Source organism: Lemur catta, chromosome 6 (genome assembly GCF_020740605.2).
Source record: "Lemur catta isolate mLemCat1 chromosome 6, mLemCat1.pri, whole genome shotgun sequence".
Classification (NCBI taxonomy): Eukaryota; Metazoa; Chordata; class Mammalia; order Primates; family Lemuridae; genus Lemur; species Lemur catta.
Genome location: NC_059133.1, coordinates 24,459,622 through 24,481,212, shown reverse-complemented (window position 1 = coordinate 24,481,212; position 21,591 = coordinate 24,459,622). Strand labels below are relative to the sequence as shown.

The window sequence follows — 21,591 nt, the reverse complement described above, 5'->3', positions numbered from 1 at the left end:
TTAGGCCATGATAATTATTCTTCTTAGAGGCTTTCACAATTCGTTGGCGTTTCTCGAGAGCGGAATATTTATTATGTATTAGAGGATATGCAGTGAGCACAAGCCCAGGGGCTCTTCAGATTAGCAAATAGTGTCTCTACTTTATTAAAACGGACTTGGGTATTATAACAAAAATACACTCTTCATTTCCTTTGGATGTTATGAATAATAAAAGTGTCTCCTTCCTCTCAGTCAGGTGGCTTCACACACATCTTCACTGAAGATATGCATGTAAGTCTCTATAAGTTTTCATTTTTAGCCCAGTGACTGCCTGAGTTTCATAGTGTTGTCATTATCATCATCATCTCCATTGTTATTACTTTGAATTTTTATTGTGGGTTTTTTGGGATCATGAATTCAATATTAAATAATTCATTGTCTTGGAAAACCCATTGTGGATCTACTTTCTAACTTTAAACTTTTATATTATATTATATTATGTTATGTTATATTATATATTTCTTTTTTTTTTTCCAGAACAGAGATGCCAATAACAAGAATGAGAGTCTCACAGCTTTGGATGCCCTCATCTGTAATAAAAGTTTTCTTGTTACTGTCATCCATACCCTTGAAAAGCAGAAGAACTTTTCAGTGAAGGACAGGTAGTAGTCAATTCTTTGATGTTCTGAAAGCCTTTAAGTAAAGAAAATAAAACCTGAGCCCCTTATTTTATTTCCAAACCACTGACTGAACTTAGTATCTTGAGAACATGCACTTTTCCAGAGGCTGTTTGGGTGTTCATGCAGCCATGATAGCTCCATTTCAGATCATGCCATCCCAACACAAATTCTTTTTTGTTGTTGTTGTTTTAATTTTGAGACAGGATTTTGCTATGTTGCCTAGGCTGGATTTGAACTCTTGGGCTCAAGTGACCCTCCTGCCTCAGCCTCCTGAGTAGCTGGGACTACAGGTGCATGGTACCAGGCCAGCTCCCAACACAAATTCTAGTTTGATCACACACACACACACACACACACACACACACACACACACATGCATACACACCCCAAAAAACCCCTGAAAAACTCCAACACCATAAAACAACCCACATAGATTCTAAATCAAAAAAAGCAGAAGTGTTATTTTTAATTTTAAAAACACCCTGAAATTTTGGGAAAGAGACTCACTTCTTGTTACCACTCTAGTTTAAGTACTGAAAACACAGAAAACAGCCTGAAGTTAACATTAATGTGTGGTTTTATGGCTTGAGGACAGAAGTGGTCAGAACCTAAACATTTGAGAAAAAAAGAAAAAAAGAACAGTTTCCAACAGGACAGCCCCCCACCCCCGCTTGCCCACAAGCTTCCACGGAAACTACTAGCCGTGTCCGGCGGACCTCACAGCTGATGGGTAACCCAGGCTCTCTTTTGAAACAGGTGTCTGTTTGCCTCCTTCTTAACCATTGCACTGCAAACCAAGCTGGTCTACCTGACCAGCATCCTGGAAGTGCTGACCAGGGACTTGATGGAACAGTCCAGTAACATGCAACCTAAACTCATGCTACGACGCACGGAGTCTGTGGTCGAAAAACTCCTCACAAACTGGATGTCCGTCTGCCTTTCTGGTTTTCTTCGGGTAAGTGTCACATCCCTGGGCAGTGTCAGAGGTAAGACAATAGGCAGTTATTTTTAGCAGCCGCCATGTCTTTGCCAGGATAAGTCCTGAATGCTCCATGGTGTCAGCATTTAGCTGCATTTAGTCTTGGTCCTTTCCAGGAGCGTATGCATAGAGGGGAAAAGTCAAAATTGGTTTTGCTGTAACTGGCCTATGCAAATGTAAATCATTTAGAATTTTCTCAGGTGAGACTTTTCAAGCAAGCTCAACTTCTCATCCTTAACATCAATTAACACCCGGAGCCCCACTGGCCCATTTAAGAAAATGCACCAAGAAGAAGGACTATTTCAAATACTGGAGAGAACAAACCGTTTCAGGCCCTCTGAAGCATTGTAGAAACACCCATTACCTACCATACACTGTAAGCTAATTACAATCAATTCTTACCAGTCATTCCACATTAAAGCAAGTCCCCAAAGACCTGCCTGCCCCTCGAGTTCACTTTGTTGGAGTTACTGTATGAATGTGGTTGTAACCGAACTGCACCTTAAAATCTTTTCAAATGCAAACTTTTCACAGACTCCAGTGGTTAAGATAGTGGACCCTGGAACCCACTCCTTGGTCCAAATCTAGATTTCACCGCTTACTCCGTTTTATAACCTGTAGAATTAGAAGAATGTTTTAGGGCTGTTTTGAAGCACAGATGAGAAAATGGATGCAATTGCTCAGTACTGAGGAAGCACTCCACAAACATTGCCCATTACTATTATAAAATATTAATGTGAAACAAGGGTGTCCTGTTGAACACAATCTTCGCTCAGCCCTCTGAGGCCGCTGGTGCAGGTTTGTACCCTTAATTTCTCCAGCCAGCCAGATTCTAGCAAACCTGCATAATTGTGTATTTGTAGCTACTTCTGAAATCCAATTAAAATCTGAATAAGATACACTGCTATGCCACAGGTTTTAACAGTGCTACTTAAGTTTAGATCCAAAAGCAGCATTTAAATAGACTGTGCCTAGTTTAATGTTTAATGCAATCTTACAAGTAGATGCACACAATTTTTTTTTTTTATTTCTTACCAACCCCTTCCTCTCCCAAGGCAATACCCATTTTATTAAGATTAATGAAATCTGCTTTCTTTTCTGTTTACTTGGTATAAAGCATCGTGCGCATTGGGGAGGTGTGGAGCCAGTTATTTCTGGGGCGAATACTTTTTGCTTCCCACTGTTGTTGCTTTAGTCACAGCTGCCGCTAAACAGGCTTCAGGACTGAGCCAGGACCCTGGGCTTGGTCTTAAAAGGCCAACTCCTGCCTGCCGGTCCCAGGAGCACTGACTCAGGAGCTCTGGAGGTGGGGCCCCGGTAATCCACAATTTTCACAGGCTCCTCCAAGTAATTCTGCGTGCCTTATATCTGAAAGCTCCTGCGGTAGTAGGGAGAGCACTGGACTAGGAGTCTTGGTTAGAAGCAGCAGGGTTGGGCTCTAGAACGTCTCAGCCCAGCCAGCTGTGTCTCTGGGCACCGCTCCTTTCTAGGCATCTGTTTTTCACCCACCAAATGAGGGGCGTGGTCACTGGCATTAAATTTCCTCCAGGTGTTTCTACTGGGACCTTGTGATTCTTGCTCTGAGCTCTCAGGGGCTGCTTTGGGCTTTTAAGCGGTGAGGTGTTCGGGGAAATCTGGGCTGCAAGCCCAAACGGCCCCCTCGAGCGCAGCATTCTGGGTCAAGATTTCGCAGTGCTGATTCAAGAATGTCTCTCACACTCCAGGGGTGTGGGGGCGGCACAGCTCGCAGGGAGGAAGTGGCTTGGAGCCAGCCAGCCAGCGATACTTTCGCTTTCAGTGCTGTAATTCCCTCTGGTGTGGAGGGCCTGCTGTCCCTCCACCAGGTGCCCCAGGGGCCCTGGGACACTGACAGCCCCAGTCCTCCTGCCCTGCCCCACGGATGTCGGATGTCAGGTGAGCAGCACCAGCCCCGTGACCTCCAGGTCACTTCCCCATCCAAGACTCCAAGCTTTGTGGGTAAAATAACTGTCACTTAGTGATTGTGCCTGAAGTCATGCTAAGAGCTTTGCTTATAATCCCCTTAACAGTCCTTGGAAGTAAGTATCTCTACGTCCATTTTGCACATGGGGGACCTGGGGCACACAGCTGTGACTCTCCCCAGGTCCCACAGTAATTGTGGGTCATTGCCAGGATCTGAGAGCTCTTAGCCACCCCCGGGTGCTGAGAAGAGGGAGCCTGCCCTCATCTGTTAAAGTGCCTAAGCCCAGGCCCTGGGGGCGGGGAGTCAGGTCCCCAGCAGCTCTGACCTAGAAATTGTGTTCAGTGGTGACGGAGAAACCTCATGGCCCTGTGGCTCCCTAAGTCGGCCACACATCAGGACACTCCCCCTCCCCAGCCCCACCACACACACCCCGGGGAAGGTACTGAGACTGCAGACGCCAGGCCTCATATTCAGAGATCCCAGTTCCGTGGGCCCGGAGCGGGGCCCAGGCATCTGCATGCTTAGCAAGAGCCCCAAGGGATTCTGGTGATGAGCAAGGCCTAGAAACGTGAGCGTGGCCAGCAGTGCAGGAGCAGATGCCACTGGTCTCAGTCTGGCTGCACTGTGGAGAGTTCTGGAGAATTCCCAGCCAGGGCCCTTGAGTCAGGAGCTGTCCCCTTCCACAGCCCAGGAGAGAGCCCACCTGCCCCCCCCAACTCCAGCCTCCGCGGGCACACGTGGCCCCCATACAAGGGCTGTGGCTTCATCTCCAGTTGGTGCTGGAGGGCAGGAGAGAAGTAGGGTTCTAGTCCTGTGGTCAGGACATCACAGGGGTGCTGGAGGGGAAGAGAAGGGAGCCATGAGGCCGTGAGCCACTAAATAAAGGAAGTTTTGCATGAGAATGAGATACCATGCACTAGTCCCACAGCCCTCCCTACCTTGGAAATTTCTGAACATTCTACCTCCGTCCTGCACTGAGGAAGAGACTCAAGGGTGTATCAGTAGGACAGAAGCCAGAAAGGCGTGTGGGAATGCGGCGTATGCAGCGTGGCAGAAGGCGGCAAGAGGACGGGGAGGGCACATGTTCTTGCAGCAAATATAAAGGAAGAAACAGGGTGGGGGGTCATCCCAAGAGATTTAAAAGAGGTGTTGGGTAATTTACCTGCTCAAGGGAGAGCAGGTGAGAGATTCAGTGGAATCCTCATTTCAAAGCTGGATGTACTTGGCTGTCACGCTTGACTTTGTAAACTGGTGCTTCAAGCCCTAGACACGGGGTGGGCTCCTCACTGTCCCCAAGGCACTTTGACACTCAGGCTACGGTTCTTCCTCCCCCACGTATGGGCCTAATCTCCACTGATCTTGGAAGGTTCATCACTGAGCAAATACTCCACAGCTGACCCAGGGCAACATGCTTTGGGAGGATGCGGTGGAAACGACACGCAGCCGCCCCGTGAGCTGCTCGTTCCTTTGGAACACACACCTCGTGGCTGTAAGTCTGAGGGGGGACAAACGACAGCGCGGGAGGCAGCCCCACCCCCTCCAGGAAAAGGTGCAGGTGGCTTTAAGTTTGAAGAAAGAAGCCATCAGGATTGGCCTGCGAGTTTGGGAAAAGCCTTAGAAGAAATGGAATTGGCTCTGGCTCAGGGAAAAGACGCAGAGTTCGTCTGTGGCCCAGCACCAGCAGAGGTGCCCAGGGGACAGTGTCGGGTGTGTCTGGGAGCTCCCGGGCCAAGGCCGCCCTACGGGGGCAGATAAGGCTGCAAAGTGTAGAACTGAAGGCCGCTTCCTTCATGAAATGCTGTCAGCCCCCAAAACCATCCCCTTTGGTAAATGTCTAAAATGTTCTTACATGTATCTGTCACCAATTGTGCATTTTTAAAAATGTCATTTATCTTTGGTCTACTTAAAAAAAAAAAGTGACTAATTAGGATTGTAAACTCCACATCTACTAGTTGTTCCTGCTAATGACCGTTAGCTTACCATATGTAAGTTTAAATATAAAATAGTGGTGGGGACTGCTTTGTGTAACTTCATGTTGCTGTCGACTCCAGATGCTGTGAATGGGTGTGCGTGCACAGACATGCACTCGCGTTGGGGACACAAGGAGGTTTTCTGAGTTGTGCATCCAATCCCAAGTGGGGCAATGTGTATTTTTCTTGGGAGTTTCATGTTGATTGTTAGAATACACTGCCTCCTGTCTCCTGTCATACTGCCATAAACGGAAACTTTAATTCTTTGGAAAATGCAGTGGATTCCACAGAAAGCTAACTGTCGCTTTTGTGTCTTTTCCAAGGAGACTGTTGGAGAGCCGTTCTATTTGCTGGTGACGACACTGAACCAGAAAATTAACAAGGGTCCCGTGGATGTGATCACTTGCAAAGCCCTGTACACCCTTAACGAAGACTGGCTGCTGTGGCAGGTTCCGGAGTTCAGTACCGTGGTATGTTTTCCAGAAAGGTCCCCATACAGACTCAGAAATAAGTCTGGCTGAGAATGAGAGTGGGGGAGGAGGTGGGGATGGGTCACTTGCAATGGAACGAAATCATCCCTACGATGGGAGGCCTCGTGCGTTTAGTTAATTAAAAACAGTAGTTGATAAAATATTAACACGTGTTCGTATAATAGATTTTAATTACTTGGATTGGGGGAGAAAATATTGTAATGGTGCCTGGGGTACTCATCAATTTCCAAAGATTTTAATATCAGGATTGCTTATAGCTTTCAGTGTCGTCAAAGGAAATGCAAAGTACTCCCTATTCAGCACTTATAATTGCAATCAGAATTTCTCAAATGGCTCTGCTCTGGGAAGACAATGTGTGAAGATATATTTCAACCAAATTGAGGCCGTCTTATTTTAGAACGATAACACAAGATAAATTCCACCGCGTTCCCCATGCAACACGACGCCCTTACTTTATTTTCATGGATTAGTTACAAATGTTTGGTGTCGCCGTGCACTTAATGTACTGTGATCTCATAGATATTTTTAGAGGAAGACTGTAAATCACTAGAGCAAGATGATTGCCTAGCTGCTGGAGGCTTTCACCCACTTGAGAACTTCCTTTTAACCCATCCCCACCCCACCCACCCACTACCCTTCCTAAAGAGAGGGAGACCAATTTAGGGCACATTGAGGAATTTTGGAGAGGGAGCCAAGCATGGAGAGCAGCTCCAGAATGACTTAGGAATTTTCTATGCTTTTCTGTTAAGACAGACTTGGGAAAGAGATTTCTGTGTCTTGGGTTGATCTTTAGCTTTCTGGAGACTCTGGGGCTGCTTTATAGTCTCATTAGCGGAGAAGGAGGAAAAGATTACAGTGGGGTTTGGGATTGCTCATTAAGGGAGCCGAGTCTCCTGTGGCTTTGCTCTGGACGGCGAGGACTGCGGTGTCATCCGGGAAGAATTCATTCCCTAATTGGAGAAGGCACCACATTGCTGTGGACCGTGTGATGGTTCTGCCCGCTGGTGGGAGAACAGTCTATAGAGCAGCTGTTTCAAGTTCTCAGTCACTGCCAGATGAAGTGGCACCCCGCTCAACAGCCGTCCCAGAGGCAGGAAGCCGAGCCGAAATGCAGCATTTCTCAGTGTTCTGACTTCTGTGGGTACACCCGTCTGCATCTGAGAGGCAGTGGAGTGGGGCGCAGTGGTTCTCGATCTTTAGCGCGCATCCGAATCGCCTAGAAAGCTTGTGGAACACCCACTGCCAGGCAGCGCCTGGAGTTTCTGCTTGAGTAGATCTGGGTTGTGGCCTGAGAATTCACATTTCTAATAGGCTCCCTGACACTATTAATGCTGCTTAAGAACTATTGGTATAGTGGTTAAGAGCATAGACGCTGAATCCTGCCTCTGCCACAGGTTAGCTGTGTGACACTGGGCAAGTTTCTAGGCCTCTCTGTGCCTCATTCTCCTTGTGTGTAAAATGGAGATGATGATCGTGGTGCCTGCCCATCACACGGGGTGCTGTGAGCATTAAAAGAATCGATATTATATAAAGCACTTAGAACCTCGCCTGGCACATCGAGTGCTCTGTAAGAAACTATTCCGTTTAATTCAGATCTCGTCAAACACTTGTTGGAAATGCAGACCCAGATATATACGGGAGCGTGGGCCTTCCCTCAGGACTGATCAAATCAGAATCTCTGGGGATGGAGCCCAGGCATGGATATATTTTTTTAAACTCTCCAGATAATTCTGCCGTGCGTTCAGCATGGAGAACACTTCTGGATATCTTGGAGAACGAGAGACAAATTTGCACCAGGGTCTGCTGACTGTCCTTTCAGTGATCCTGGGTTTGTGTTCAAACTCGAGGGCCTGCCTCCTACCTAGAGGATGTGCATGCTTTTACTCTAAAACTTTTTAGAAGCCCCAAAAGTCCCCAAAGAAAAACATTTGCCAGTGAATACAAGGTCTGGGTGGGGAATCCGGCCATGTTTCAGTTTCGTGAAAACATGGAGCCCAAACAGGAAGGCAAGGAAAGGAGAAGCCGGGGATTCGAATTGGGGAAGAAGTCAGATGCCCGAGGCAACTTTTGAGGTTTGAGCCGTTTTTAATGCTTTACATCTGAACACTTTTTCTCCCTTTCATTTTGAAACATTATTTATTTCACAGTCAATTAAGACCATGTGTTTCTGATTTGTTAACACTCAACTCATCATCAAAATGTTACTTGATGTTGAAGAAATTCATGTTGACTCTTGAAATTTTTTTTTTTCTTTATAGCCCCCGGGGAAAAGGGTAATGGAAAATTATGATTCCAGAAATCCACATAAATCTGCCTTTTCGGATTTGAATTTGCCGGCAGAGTTGAGACTAGAAAAGGGATGGGCCACTTGCTTTAGGGGCTTTGCCCTCAAAAAATAATTTTTAATGTCTTTCATGGGGCCTGTCACCACCCCTCTTTCGGGGGGGATGATTATACTAGAGCTGCAGGGAAGGCACAGGATCCGGTCCATGCTTGTGTGACAAAATGTTAACAGAAGGTCGATGTGGAAAATTTAAGGCTTTTCATTTCCTTTCAGGCAAGTTCCCCAGCCTGAACCACCACATTTCTGATGTTCTGCCTTCCCCCTCTCCCTCCTCCCCCTCCGTCACTCCCCACCCCTCCCAGGCTCGTGTACCCAGTGGTTTCTAGTCTTGACTTCCCAAATTTGCCTGAGGTGGTTTGTGTAATTGAAAACCAAGGTGTGCTGAACAAACTGATTCCGTGTGTGTCTGTCTGTGTGTGTGTTGGGGGAGAGGGGGCGATTTCTTTCAAGGAAAGTCAGAAAAAAAAAAAATCAAGAACAGCCCCATGAACAATTTGAAATGACAGAGCCTTGGTGCTCTGGCAGGGACATGTTTGAAAAACAGCCCCCAGAACTCATGTTCAGCTAAATGCTCAGAAGGACAGCACCTCATTTAACAACCTAAAAGTTAGGTTTCATGCCTCTAAGATTAGGAAGTATTCTCCCTGAGGTGTGGCGTGTTTTCTAGAACATAAAGACATCTTGCCAATTTCTCATACGTGAAATCATTACACTAACGAATGGACTCTGGGAAGTAATGTTTTGTTCTTTGCATCTTGGGAGGAAAATGCCTCTTTCCTCAAGGCTAAGCCAAGCCCCCCAGAGCCACACGTACTCGAGTGCAGTGAGAAGCCGTCCATCTCTATCCGGGCATCCCTGGCTGGTGTGACAGTGAGGCAGGCTGCCCTGATGTTAGCATCCTCCCTGACATTAGCAGCAGGGAGATTGGTACACGCGGGACTGTGGTCTTCCTTACGTAGCTAGGAATTCAGATTGCACAGCTGGGGCGGGGAATAAGACCTGTTGCTCTAACGTTTTTATTTCCCCTTTGCAAAATTTTGAACAACTTCGATTTTGTCAACGGAGAATCTCGGGGCTTCACTCAGCTTGCACTGCATCAGGAGCAGAGCACGTCGCCTGAAACTTTGGAGGAGCTAGTGAAGCCTCGAGGATTTCAGTTCCAGGAAAGTGCCCCACATGGGAAAAGGGACATTTGCCTCCCTTTCAGGAGGAGATGAGAAAAACCAATAACTCGTAGCAAGCGTGCTGAATTAGCAAGAGAAGTTTGACTTGTAATCAAAGCTAAGCGTGAGATGGTTTTTTGAACCCTTAAACACAGAAAATGAGCTTGCCAATCTGCTGTATCTGAGAGATAGCATCTTGGCACCCTGGGAAATAGTGTTCCAACGAATGTATTATTGCCCTCGTTCTCATATCTGTAAGAAAGTCTTTAAGATTATTAGAAATTCTTGAAAAAGTGCAGGTACATGCCTGCAGAAATATTAATGCCTCCATTATGATTTATTGAAGGTTTATGCCAGCCCATGCAAGTCTGTCTCTTTCCCCAGTGGTTACCATTTTGGGGCAATCATGTTTAATGAAATATTTCATATATAACAGACCCCTAGGTGTCTCTAGCAGGAGTTTCTCATCTCTCACCACCACTCCTCAGCCTCTCTGGTTCCACTGAGTCTGTCCTTGCAGCAGATCCATCACCCCCGTAGTTAAACAACCCACTGTCCCGATTAAGTCATTCTCTGTTACTTCAATTACATCCCATTGTTCATTAAATCCCGATGTTTGCACTTCAGCAATCTTGTTTTTAATACTCCTAGCATTGGTGGAGAAACAGTGAAGTTAATTAACAATTCTCCAGCTTTTTTTTTTTCTTTTTCTCTCTACCATAGTACAAATCATTTCCATTATGACTTGCAATAATGCTGAAACCATTACCAACTTCATAGTTAGTGTTTCTGAGCTTCCTGATCAAAGACTGAAACCATTTTTTATAATCATTTTAGGTAAGTCGTTCCCTAGTTGACGGCAAGCCATGGAAAATGAAAAATTAACGTTTAATGGGTGTTTTAAATGATTTTCCTCTTCATACCCTTTCTTCTCACACCTATAATCTTGGAATTAGAAAATAATTTAGTTATCTAAATAGAAAAGTATTTAATTTTCTTCTTTATGGCTCAAATGTGACTCTATTATTTCACTGTTAGGATCCTCATTTACATTGGTACCTCTGAGAAGAAGGGTAACACTTGTCGCAAATCACGGTGGAAATAGAAAGCATTTTCTAGATTTGTCTTTTTGGCATTATCAAAGTCATTGTTCCATTTGACGGCACTCTTATCTAGTACGGGGTCCTCAACCTATGGTGAGTTGTATAATTATGATATATTACCATGTAATAATAATAGAAATAAAGTGCGCAATAAATGTAATGTGCTTGAATCATCCTGAAACCATCCCACCCTCGGTCCGTGCAAAGATTGTCTTCCATAAAAACAGTCCCTGGTGCCAAAAAGGTTGGGGACCCGCTGATCTAGTACCCTCATAAAATGGCCTGCCTGCCTATTCTTATAAAGTTTTATTGGAACACGGCCATGCCCGTTCACTTCCTTATTGCCTGCGGCTGCTTTCCTGCTGCAATGGCAGAGTTGAGTAGTTGCGACAGAGACCATGTGCCCCTCAGAGACTTAAACACTTGCTATCTGGCCCCTTATAGAAAGTTTGCTGGCCTCCAATCTAGAGCTTGCCGTACAGAGAACGATAATGACAGTCCTCCCTCCCACCAACCCAGACAGGCTTGTGGCCTCTTTCCTGCTGGGGACACAGCAGTGGAGATGTCAGACCTCTCTCCACAAACCTGAAACTCATGGGCCTTTGCCAAAACAAATTAAAAAAAAAAAAATGCAAAGACTGAAATCAGTTATTTTGGGCTACATCAGACAGTTCTTCTCACTTGATTCTAGGATGGACAAATGCTAGTAAATATAGAAAAATTGAGAGAAACTTAAATGGGAGGAAATGCTCTCCATTCCCTTTTTTTCTTTCCAGTGGAAGAGGCTCCCCTTCCCCTGTGCTCTGCCCCCACTTTTCTGTTTGGGGAGCGAAACCCCTTGACCCAGGAAGCTGTGGGCTGTGGCTCCGTGGCGTGGGGGACAGGGGGAGCTAAAGGAGGTGGGGACTGGACGGCAGGCGCAGCGCAGCGGGACCTCAGACGGGATGTCCCAGGCTGCCGACTCCAGCGTGGAAAGAACCTTAGATCAGAAGCTTCCCCGAGACTTGCACTTCTAACTCCGGGTTCACGCTGCTTCCGCCGAACTTCTGACACTGGATTCCTTTCTTTTCTTCTTGTCTCTTTCTCTCTTTAATTCAGTCTGAAAACCAGACTTTCTCTTGACTTTCATTTGGCTCTGAAATAAAATGAGAAATATATCTTATAGGTTTTATTTAATGAAAGCAATTATTGCTCCAAGGCCTTCTATGAGAAAGTTGCTGGATGCGGCTGCAGCCCTGCCCTTCCCAGCCAAGAAGGGGGCTGAGGAGCGAATGAGGCGCAGGATCATCCTCCCACGTGGGAAAATGCCTGCTCTCTGCCCTTGATTCGTCCTCCCAGCCCTCTGCAGCCTTATTTTCTCTGCCTCCTCAATACCTGAAATTGCCAAATCGTGCGAAGGGACGACAGGTCAAACCGCTAGTGAAGTGGGAATGTGGTCATCTGTCCCTGTGCCGTGTGGCCAGTACAGCCGAGGTGGGGTTTGGAGTCTGGAAATCTTGGGTTTGGATCTGGGCTCAGTCACTTTACTAGCTTGCTGTGTGACCCTGGGCAAGTCATTCAACCTCTCTGAACCTGTTTCCTCATCTGCAAACAGGCAATGATAAAAACCTACTCTCGTACGTTTGTTATGAAGTCAGAAAATGATATATGTGACGTGTCTAGCCATCTTACCTGGTACGGAGTAGGTGCTCATTCTTTTTGTAATAGTTTTTCTTGTCTGAGCTGTTTTTCTGGAAGGTCCTCTAAGCAGAACGTGTCTCCTCAGCATTCTTTTTGGTTGATTATCTATTGACAATGGGTGACGTGGAGGAGTTGATTAGCTGAATCCATCATCGTGAAAGGCATCTCTTAAGTGCCCGTGTGCATAATGTTCTTATTAAAAATGTTCCACATAACTCTATAACTGGGCATTTACAGTCTATGGCAGGCGATATCCCACTCCTGGACGGATGTGAAGAGGAGGGTAACAATGATATACCTGAACACTAACCCCAGAGAGGCTGGTTGGTGACATGCTCTGAAAGGACTAGGCCCTTCCAACCTGGCCCCCTCCCTGTACCTTCTGTCCTGTGCATTCTCCGGTAGTCTTACCCTTCTAATAATGACCATAGGCATAGTTCCCAAATCCGTCAGGATGCAATTCAGCTGCACCAAACACAGACCCAAGATGTCCGTGGCTTCAGCGACAGAGAAGCTTATTCCCCACCCCCCGCCCCCCGTGTGATGTTCTAGGGTGGGCGGTGCAGGCCTGGTAGGGCAGCTTCTCCCCCTCTGCGGCCTCAGTGTGTGCTCACCCCAGCCTCCTTCCACATCCCAGCCCGCAGCACTTTAGCAAGGCTCCAGAAAAGGGGACAGATGGTCACCAGCTGTCTTTTAAGGAAGTTTCCCAGAGGCTGCCACACAACGTAGCCACTTAATGTCATCAGCCACGGCACGGTCACCTGGCCACACCCAGCAGCAGCAGAGGCTGGGAAATGTCGTCTTTATGCTGGATGAACATGACCTAAATAAAAGTGTCTGTGGGTGGCACCTGGGCCACAGGGTGCCCCAGATCAGTGGTTTCTGCGGGTTCAGGCCAAGCCAGGGTAAGGAGGTCAAGCTTCCTCCACCAGGTTGTCTATGTCCAGGCTGCCGCCTCTGAGAGCCTCCACTGAAAACCTCAGGCACATGGGAACTGCCCTTGGGAGGTTTGTCACCTTGTGTGGCCTTCTGGCTTTGCAGTTAAGAGTCTGGACACCTTCTGGTTATGACCTCCAGTAGCTCTGTGATCTTGGACAAATTTCTAAACGACTCTGTGTCTCAATTTTCTCATCTTTTAAATGAGGCTAATAATAGTACCTACTTCATAGAGCAGTTGTGAGGATTAAATGAAATTGCAAATTCATTCTCAGTACATGGTAAGTGTTCAGTAAGTGCTGGCTATTATTAAAAATGTAGAGCAACATTCTCTTCACCATTTTTTTCTATAAATAATAGTACAGAGTTTCTCTTTCAGATGGCAGGTGGTGGTTTTGGAAAGGCACAAGCATGGTCTACAAGATCTCCCACTCCTATCCACCAGAGGAAGTGGGATTCTTTCTCTAGGCTTCCTGACTTGGTAGCCTGAGCTAAAGATTGAAGCTTACTGCTCACCAGTCTAATTAGAGACTGGAAACCAAGTGTCTCTGTGGTCCAGAGGCCTCCCTCATTTGCTATAGGTCCTCTCTAGACTCTCTTCAAATGCCCCCTCCTCCATGCAGCCTTCTCTGATTTCTTTCCCTTTGAAAACTCCCCTACAAGCTAAAGGTGATCTCTCTGAATCCATAAAACACTCCATCTATACCTACCATATTCTGTCTGATATTAGAATTTGTTGTGAGTATGTCCCATCTTTCTTCTACTAGTCTGCTCGTACTTCTCAGGCAGGATCAGTGCCAGGTTCTACTTCGTATCATCTACAATGCACACAATAGGTGCAAAATAAATGGGTGTTATCTACCCCAGCATCAACAAAGTGAGCTCATGTCAGTTTGGGGCATTCAGCAGCGAGGAAAAATTGGGCTAATGGTGCCTTTAATATTAATAGTAAGAGTGTGGAATTTATATCTTAGAGCAGAAAGTCTGGAGGTTAGGAGCTCCAAGGCCGGGCCACCCACTCAGTGGTGTCAGAGCCCTGGTCACCACCTCCTTGTCCCTCTTGGCCCTGCCCTCCTAGTCACAGGATGGCTGCCAGAGCTCCAAGCACTGCTCTCCCTTTCGTTGGGGTAGAAACGCTTTCCTTTTATGTGGTGTTGGGCAGAGAGCTGGGTTCCATGGCCAGTCCCTGGCGAAGGAGAGGGGAGTTGCCACCTATCACGATTCCTACCCCAGGCTGGGCCTAACTGCTGTTGGTACTGGCTGTTGTGAGCAGAGGAGGAGGGACGGCTATTGGTGGGACAACCAACCACACTGGGTGCCCAGCTTTGCTGACACTTTCACGTCAAGGAAATAGGGAGAGACAGAGCAATTCCTCTTAACAGAGGGGCAGATTTTTGGGAAAGAGACCTGTGTACATTTTGGAGCACTTCAGCCTTTTGCGGATATGACGCCATTCCACAGATTTGGACCTTGCTTACTTTACAAAACATTCTCATACTTTGAAAGGAGGATCACCATGTGTTGAAGAATGCAGAGCTAGAGTGCCTACGTCTACCATTTTCTTGCTGGGTGACCTTGTACCGTTTATTTAACCTCTCTGTGCCTCAGTTCCTCATCTGTAAAATGGGAACAATTAAAGAATCTACCTCATAGGGTTGTTTCTGAGATTATACATCATTTAAAACAGTGCTTGGTACATACAGAGTATTCCTTAATAGGCTAGTATTACAAGTCATCATTTAGTGATCCTGTCACTCCTTTGAGACGGGAACAATGAGAATTTGAAGGCTCAGACAGGTGAGATGACTTGCCCACACTCCCACAGCTGAGAGTGGCAGAGAATGGATGGCAGAGAATGGATTCCGGGAGGTCTGATAGGCAGCCCTGGCACTCGGGCCCTCAGCCCTCCTGCCCTCCCTACTCGAATCCTCTGAACACTTACCGAAGGTTACGGTTACACCTGGTGGTGGTTTCACAGGCGATGCTTTTGTCTCGCAAATGTATTGTGAATTATCCGAGAACAAGCACTGTAACACCAAGCAGGGCACAGAGAAGATTCTGGCTACGTGGGCTGTGAGGGGTGGGGGGGCTGGAGAGATGGTGTTTTCGCTGGGGGATCTCCCCCGACGGGAGGCGGTGGCGGAAGGCAGACCCCGCGATGTCACAGTCTGAGCTAGGATGGGCACCTGCTCCCAGTCACGGAGGCGTGTCCCTTCCCTGGGCAGGGCCGGGGGGTTAAGACGCCGAAGCCTCGACTCCACTGACGCCTCGGGAAGCTGCAGTTTGAGCACTGAGTGTTAGCAGCATAAAAAATGAACACAAATCAATTTGTGTCTGAATTTACTCTCAGAATTCCCCGTGGACTCCGTCAATTGCCATTTTTACCGCTTTTCCACCCGTCTAGCTGTGGGAGGCAGTGGCAGATTTACATGATTTTACATCCAGTTCCGTTTTCTTTTTATTATTTGGGTTATGTTTTTAAAAAGAACATTTATGGCCTATAAAGAGGTGTTTTCGTGAAGACAATAGTGCCCTTTAGGTAGTAACAGAATGGTATTTCTCCAGTGCCTGTAAACAAGCTGGGATCGCCGGGGCTCTGATTAAAAGTTGCTTTCCATCCCTCTTTAGCTCTGGAAACCCCTGTGAAACAGCTTCATCGCAGTGACTCCCCACCATGAGGAGACCGACTTGGGGAGAAATACGGCGGGACCCAGGCAGACTCGGTGGCGGGTCCGGCACTGAGCCCCGTGGTCCCCGCCCCCGTGCTGGCCGTCCAGCTTAGGGCGTTGCTTGCAGCCTGGCCTGGGCCAGCGTTCCCGGAGGCCCAGGGGCTCGCTGGGCTGCCGGCATGGACCCAGAGGGTGGGGAGGGCCAGGGTGGTGGAGGGGGACGGGGTAGCTGAGAGGTTCGTTCGCCAGCTCTGCAGTGAGACAAGTCTGGCTTCAGTTCCTGGCCCTGCCACGGACTGGCTGTCACGGAGCAAGTTACTCAGCCCCTTGGGGCCTCTGTCCCCTCACTCTAAAGCAGGGATGGTAGCAATACTACAAGTGCCTTCACCTGGGTGTTGGGAGGATTAAAAGAAGTGTATCTGGAAATGCGTTTGGCAGCGGCTCCGGCCCCAGAGGCCCCGATGAACACCGCTGGAGTGGGGGGGGGGGCGGGGACACTCGGCGCGGGGCTTCGCACGCTGGTTCCTTCCAGACAGTCTGCCCGGCGGCTGTCCCCCTCGCCCAGCACCCCTGCCTTCTCTCCTGTGTGTGTTTTGTTGTTTTGCCTCTGAGCAGACAGGCATCTGACCCCCTTCCTAGCGGGTGGCTGGCCCAGAACGCCACTGTTCTGGGAGTGGGCAGGGGAGCGACTTCCCGGAAGAGTCGCACGGGCTGAAGTCTCGGGAGCAGCCTCCGAGCTGCGAGCTGCGCTCCCGCTGACACAGGGTTGTAATCACCGGGTCAGGACGGGACCAGCGCTTACTCTTGCGTAATTAGAAACGGGGCGGTGGGGACAAGATTTAAAGGCACGTGTGTGAGTCCAAAATAACCATAAACTGGGGAACATTTCTCAGTTCTGGAGGCTGGGGGCCCAAGGTCAAGATTCAGTGTCTGGTGCGAGCCCACCGTCTCTCAGATAGCGCCTTCCTGCTGTGTCCTCAGGTGGTGGAAGGGACAGGGCAGCTCTCTGGGGCCTCTTTTGAAAGGGCACGAATCCCTCCAGCTGTCACGACCTAGTCACCTCCCGAAAGACCCCTCCTCCACGTACCACCACCTTGGGGGTTAGGATTCCAACACATGAATTTAGGGGGACACAGACATTCGGACACAGCAGCATCGTAGAGAAGACGTGCCCTTGAGAACCTTCCCAGGTCCGGCAGCCCCGTGCCCAGGTCGGTGGTCCCTAAGTCAAGTGTCCCCGGGGGCTCCTGACCCAGACACCGTTCCAAGTGCTACGTGGGGAATTTGGTTCATCATCACAGGAAACCCAGGAGGCAGTTACTGTTGTTATTCCCACTTTGCAGTGAGAAACTGAGTTGCAGAGAGATCACCCAGCTAGTTAGTGATGGACGGTAGGTCACCTGGCTGGTTTGTAGTGGGCTGGGATTAAAGCCCAGAGCCTGCCCGAGTCCGCCTGCTGGCAGCTTCCTCCTCGCTCCGACAGAGATGCTGGGCCTGGAGTCGGCGTCTCGTCCGGGCTGTTCACTGTGGGCCGAATGTTGCCAAATGAAGGCATACTAATGCTAACAATGATAATCGTAATAAGTTAATACGTTATTATTACTGTTGTTGTTATTGAGCCCTTCCCAGCAGCCTGGCTCAGCCCTTGAACCCATTGTCTCACTTAATAATCTCCATCACAACGCTAGGAGGCAGCTCCCATTATTATACCCATTTTAAAGTTGCAGTAATCCTAAGGGTCCCCATTTTTCATACTGTTTGTATTTTCTTAGCACTCCCATTACTTGATCGTTTTACATTCCCTCACTAAGCCAGGCTCAAAAACACTAAATAATTGTGCATTTCACACCATCCCCAAGTCCCTCTGACTCCATGAAGACCAAGGTGCCTGAGAATCTAAACTGCGCATTATGCTCTTTGCAAAATACTCTTAGCTCGTCCCTGAGTCAATTCCCCTGAGGATCTGTAGTAGGTAAAACTTTTTCTTTGTTCTTAGACAAAGTAAACTTGAAATTGCTTTTCAGTTCGTTTTGAAATATTCCCTCGTTCTGTGTTTTCACATATGCACAAAGGCCCTACTTCCCCTATTAGTCTAATTCTGAAGTTTTGCTGCACTGGGAGAATGTTAACTGACAAAATGTTAAGTAATGGGCTGAAATGTAGAGTAATTAATGCAAGAATAATAATACAGGGTGGGGAGCTCAGTGTTTTAATGAGGGCTCAGAAACTGGCTGAAGACGCTGGGAGTAGAGGGGAGATGGATGTTACTGTAATTAATGCTGCATATTAAAAAGTGACCTCTTCTGCATGATCAATACAGGGACCTCGCAACCTTTCCTGTCACCTGGAACTTTGCTTCTGGGACTCTGTGGTCCCGCTAACAAAACAGATAATCACCATTCTGCCCTCATCTACTGTGGAATCTTTCCAATTTTTTTTTTTTTGAAGATGAAATTAGAAATCACCATTTTCAGAATATTTATGTGTACATATATCTTACTCTATTTATTCAATGCTTGCTCTATAATGAGAGTTTTAACTTTGTTTTCCTTTCCATTATCCCTGAAAAAAATGGATTATGGAGAGAAGATGAAAGTGGTATAATGCGATACGGTGTTTGCTAATGTGCTGTCGGAGGTGTTAGGACTTGCCAGGGTTTGTGTCTTTTACGAATGCCTTTCCGACTGCAATTATCTAATAGACTCAGAAACCTATTTGTATTCTTGCAGGCATTAAACATCGTCTTTGAAAAAATCCCAGAAAATGAGAGTGCAGATGTGTGTCGGAATATTTCGGTCAACGTTCTCGACTGTGATACCATAGGCCAAGCCAAAGAAAAGATTTTCCAAGCCTTCTTAAGCAAAAACGGCTCTCCTTATGGACTTCAGCTCAATGAAATTGGTCTCGGTAAGGCAATGCTGGGAGCAAATTGTCCCAGTCCCCTGAGAATTGTCCCTCCCTTCCTGTCCTCCCTCCCTGTGCTCAGCACCTTCTGTCTGGTGAAGCTTATATGGCTGGTTGTTCCCCGAGGACACGTCTAGGGGCCGAGAGACTGCTTTGCTCTCTTGTACGCATCACGATTCTTCCCAGAATCCTGCGAAGATGCCATTTTTAAAATACTATGTTTGTAAATCAGATTCATGAGATCGCTGACCCTGAGACCAAACGGAATCACCTTGCACCGGGATGTACAAAAAGGTGTAAACTCCATGCCCTCTATGTGTGTTGCGCTTCACGTTGGCATTTGATTTGTTTGTTGTGACACTGAGCGTGTCATTAGTGGGTGGCTCAGACTCTGGGTGTTAACTGCAGCCTGCTAGAAAGGTCATCTTCCTCTCTGCTGATCGTATCCGACATTAAGTGTGTGCTCCGTCCTCCCCCACCGCAAAGCAGCATCTGCTGTGAATTCATTTTCGGGCTCTACGAGCGAACGGCAGAGAGCGTCTGCGTGAGCCAGCTAGCGGGGCTCCGCTTCACTCACGCGTTCATCAACATTCTAAAGTTGAGCTCCACGCAGCCCTCCCGGGAGACTGTCGTGGGATTTTAAAGCAGATAATGGGACGGGAAAGAAGAGTAAAATCGCAGCAGTGACAGTGTGACAAGGTCCCCCCCCACTACAGTTAGTTGTAGGCCTTGACTAAGCAGGCAATTAAAATCCTCCCACTCGGCACCCCCAGTCAAACCTCCTGCTAAAAGGCCATTGAGAACAGCCTGGGAGGTCTGAGCGAGGGCATGCGAATGTGCAGCCATGTCGTGACCTGGCTTCAAAGAAGGCAGAGCCACTGAGGCGCCTCTCTCCGTCCCTCTTCTGCTTCCTTCCGGGGGATGGCTGCCGGGCAGCTTGAAGACCATTTTTGCTCATTTGGTTAGACACAGGATCAAAGGGGCAGCCCCAGCCAGGAAACCATGACTGACCCCAGACCGTCGACTTCCCTGCCCTGAACATACATCTCCCAAACACGTGGCTCTCACTCCAGAGGACACGGGCACAGCCAGCCCGACAACCACGGGGAGAACAGCCCCACAGCCTCAGTCCTGCCACTGATGAGTGGGTAGTGGCATCCTCACCCTTTTTCTGGGCTTGTGCCAGTCAGGTGTGCCTTGCCTCCTAAAGTAGGAAGGGGGGAGCAGGACAAGCAGGGGGCCTCACGCTGTGGTCTGACAGTATTAATAGAGACACAGCCTGCAGCCATGTCAGGCTTCTGCCTGCCTGCAGATCTTCCAAACGACCTCCGAGCTGGTCTCAGGAAACTAAGGCAAAGCCTTAGAAAGCAACTGTAAACTGTATGGAAATCTAACGCTAGAAGCAGCTATGCTCAGAGCTCTTCTAGCAGAGGCTCACAAACTCAGACGCCCAAATAGGGCAGAAAGGACATACATAAGGGCTGTCTGCTGCCGAAAGTGGTGGGGCCTGGCTTAAGTGGGAAAGGACTTGCTACCTAAGGGGGCAGTGCCGCTTAGCTTCAGCTTGCAGTTGCCATGCGGGCTGTGGGGTCAGTGTTACCAGATAGTCTGTTTTTTTTTTTTTTTTTTTTTTGAGAAGACAAATGAGACATCCAAATTTTTATGTGCAATCTCCAATCTTTAATTGTTGGTACCTAGTTGACATTAAAATAATAATAAAACACCGTAGTTTTTAAAAAAAAAAAAACCCACACATTTATGGGCCACATACTGACCCTAGGCACGAACAAAAGCCTCAGGGTAAAAGCTTCAAGGAAAAGTAGTTTTAAACATCAGAGCCTTGGCCAGGTGCAATGGCTCATGCCTGCGGTCCCAGCCGCTTTGGGAGGCTGACCAGCCTAGGAGTTCGAGGTTGCAGTGAGCTGTGATCACGCCGCTGCACTCCAGCCTGGGCAACAGAGCAAGACCCTGTCTCTTTAAAAAAAAAAAAAAAAAAAATCAGAGCCCTAAATACAAAACAAAATCCAGGCTACCAGCCTGATATTGCCACACCTTAAACAGATTCACCAATTTATTCAAGTTTTATTTATTTACAAATAATATTTGTGAAGGTAACAGGGGTAGCATTTAAAATTTCTCATTGTAATTAAAAAAAATAAAGAAAACCCACACCTCCCCCTTGCCTTTTTTTCCAGAACTGCAAGTGGGCACACGACAAAAAGAACTTCTGGACATCGACAGTTCGTCTGTGATCCTCGAAGGTGGAATCACCAAGCTGAACACCGTCGGCCACTACGAGGTAGGAGCAAGGCTTGGCCCCCGTGCCGCCTCCCTCAGCCCCGATGCTAACTGGACTGGAGACTCTCCAGCACCGTGGAAATCCTTTTAAGGAACGCGGGACTCTTGCCCACGTCCTGGAATAGTCTGCAGATTGCTTGTTTCGGTTTTCTTTGGTGCTTGTTGAGATGAGCCATGGTGTGTCTGTCACTTGTTCCCCTCTCGGAAGGCTGTGGTTTTCCTATCGCTTGAACACTCTCGGAGCTGAATTTTAGGTGGGAAGCTTTGCCTTTAGGGGATTCTCAGACCCTGTGAAGGACATTCCCATTTAGCTTCCACTGGGGTGTGAAATGCGTTGATGCTGCACAAACCCTCCAGAAGTGCTAAGCCCCACCTCTGTCCCCAGTGTTCACCATAGACCTAGTAACCTTTTGTGTAGGGTCCTTTTTTCTGAAGAAGTTCTGAATTTCCTGT

The 21,591-nt window shown here is 47.7% G+C and overlaps 1 protein-coding gene across 1 annotated transcript in view; it reads left to right on the top strand.

The window, feature by feature from the left end:
• The window catches only part of PLXNC1 (plexin C1), a 135,586-nt gene that overhangs the window by 92,993 nt on the left and 21,002 nt on the right, over window positions 1–21,591 (top strand). Inside the window, exons 18-23 of the mRNA XM_045553236.1 lie at window positions 232–270; window positions 517–641; window positions 1,416–1,614; window positions 5,874–6,020; window positions 18,666–18,843; window positions 21,036–21,139. Coding sequence (XP_045409192.1) covers window positions 232–270; window positions 517–641; window positions 1,416–1,614; window positions 5,874–6,020; window positions 18,666–18,843; window positions 21,036–21,139 — 792 coding nt within the window. The remainder of the gene's footprint in view (window positions 1–231; window positions 271–516; window positions 642–1,415; window positions 1,615–5,873; window positions 6,021–18,665; window positions 18,844–21,035; window positions 21,140–21,591) is intronic.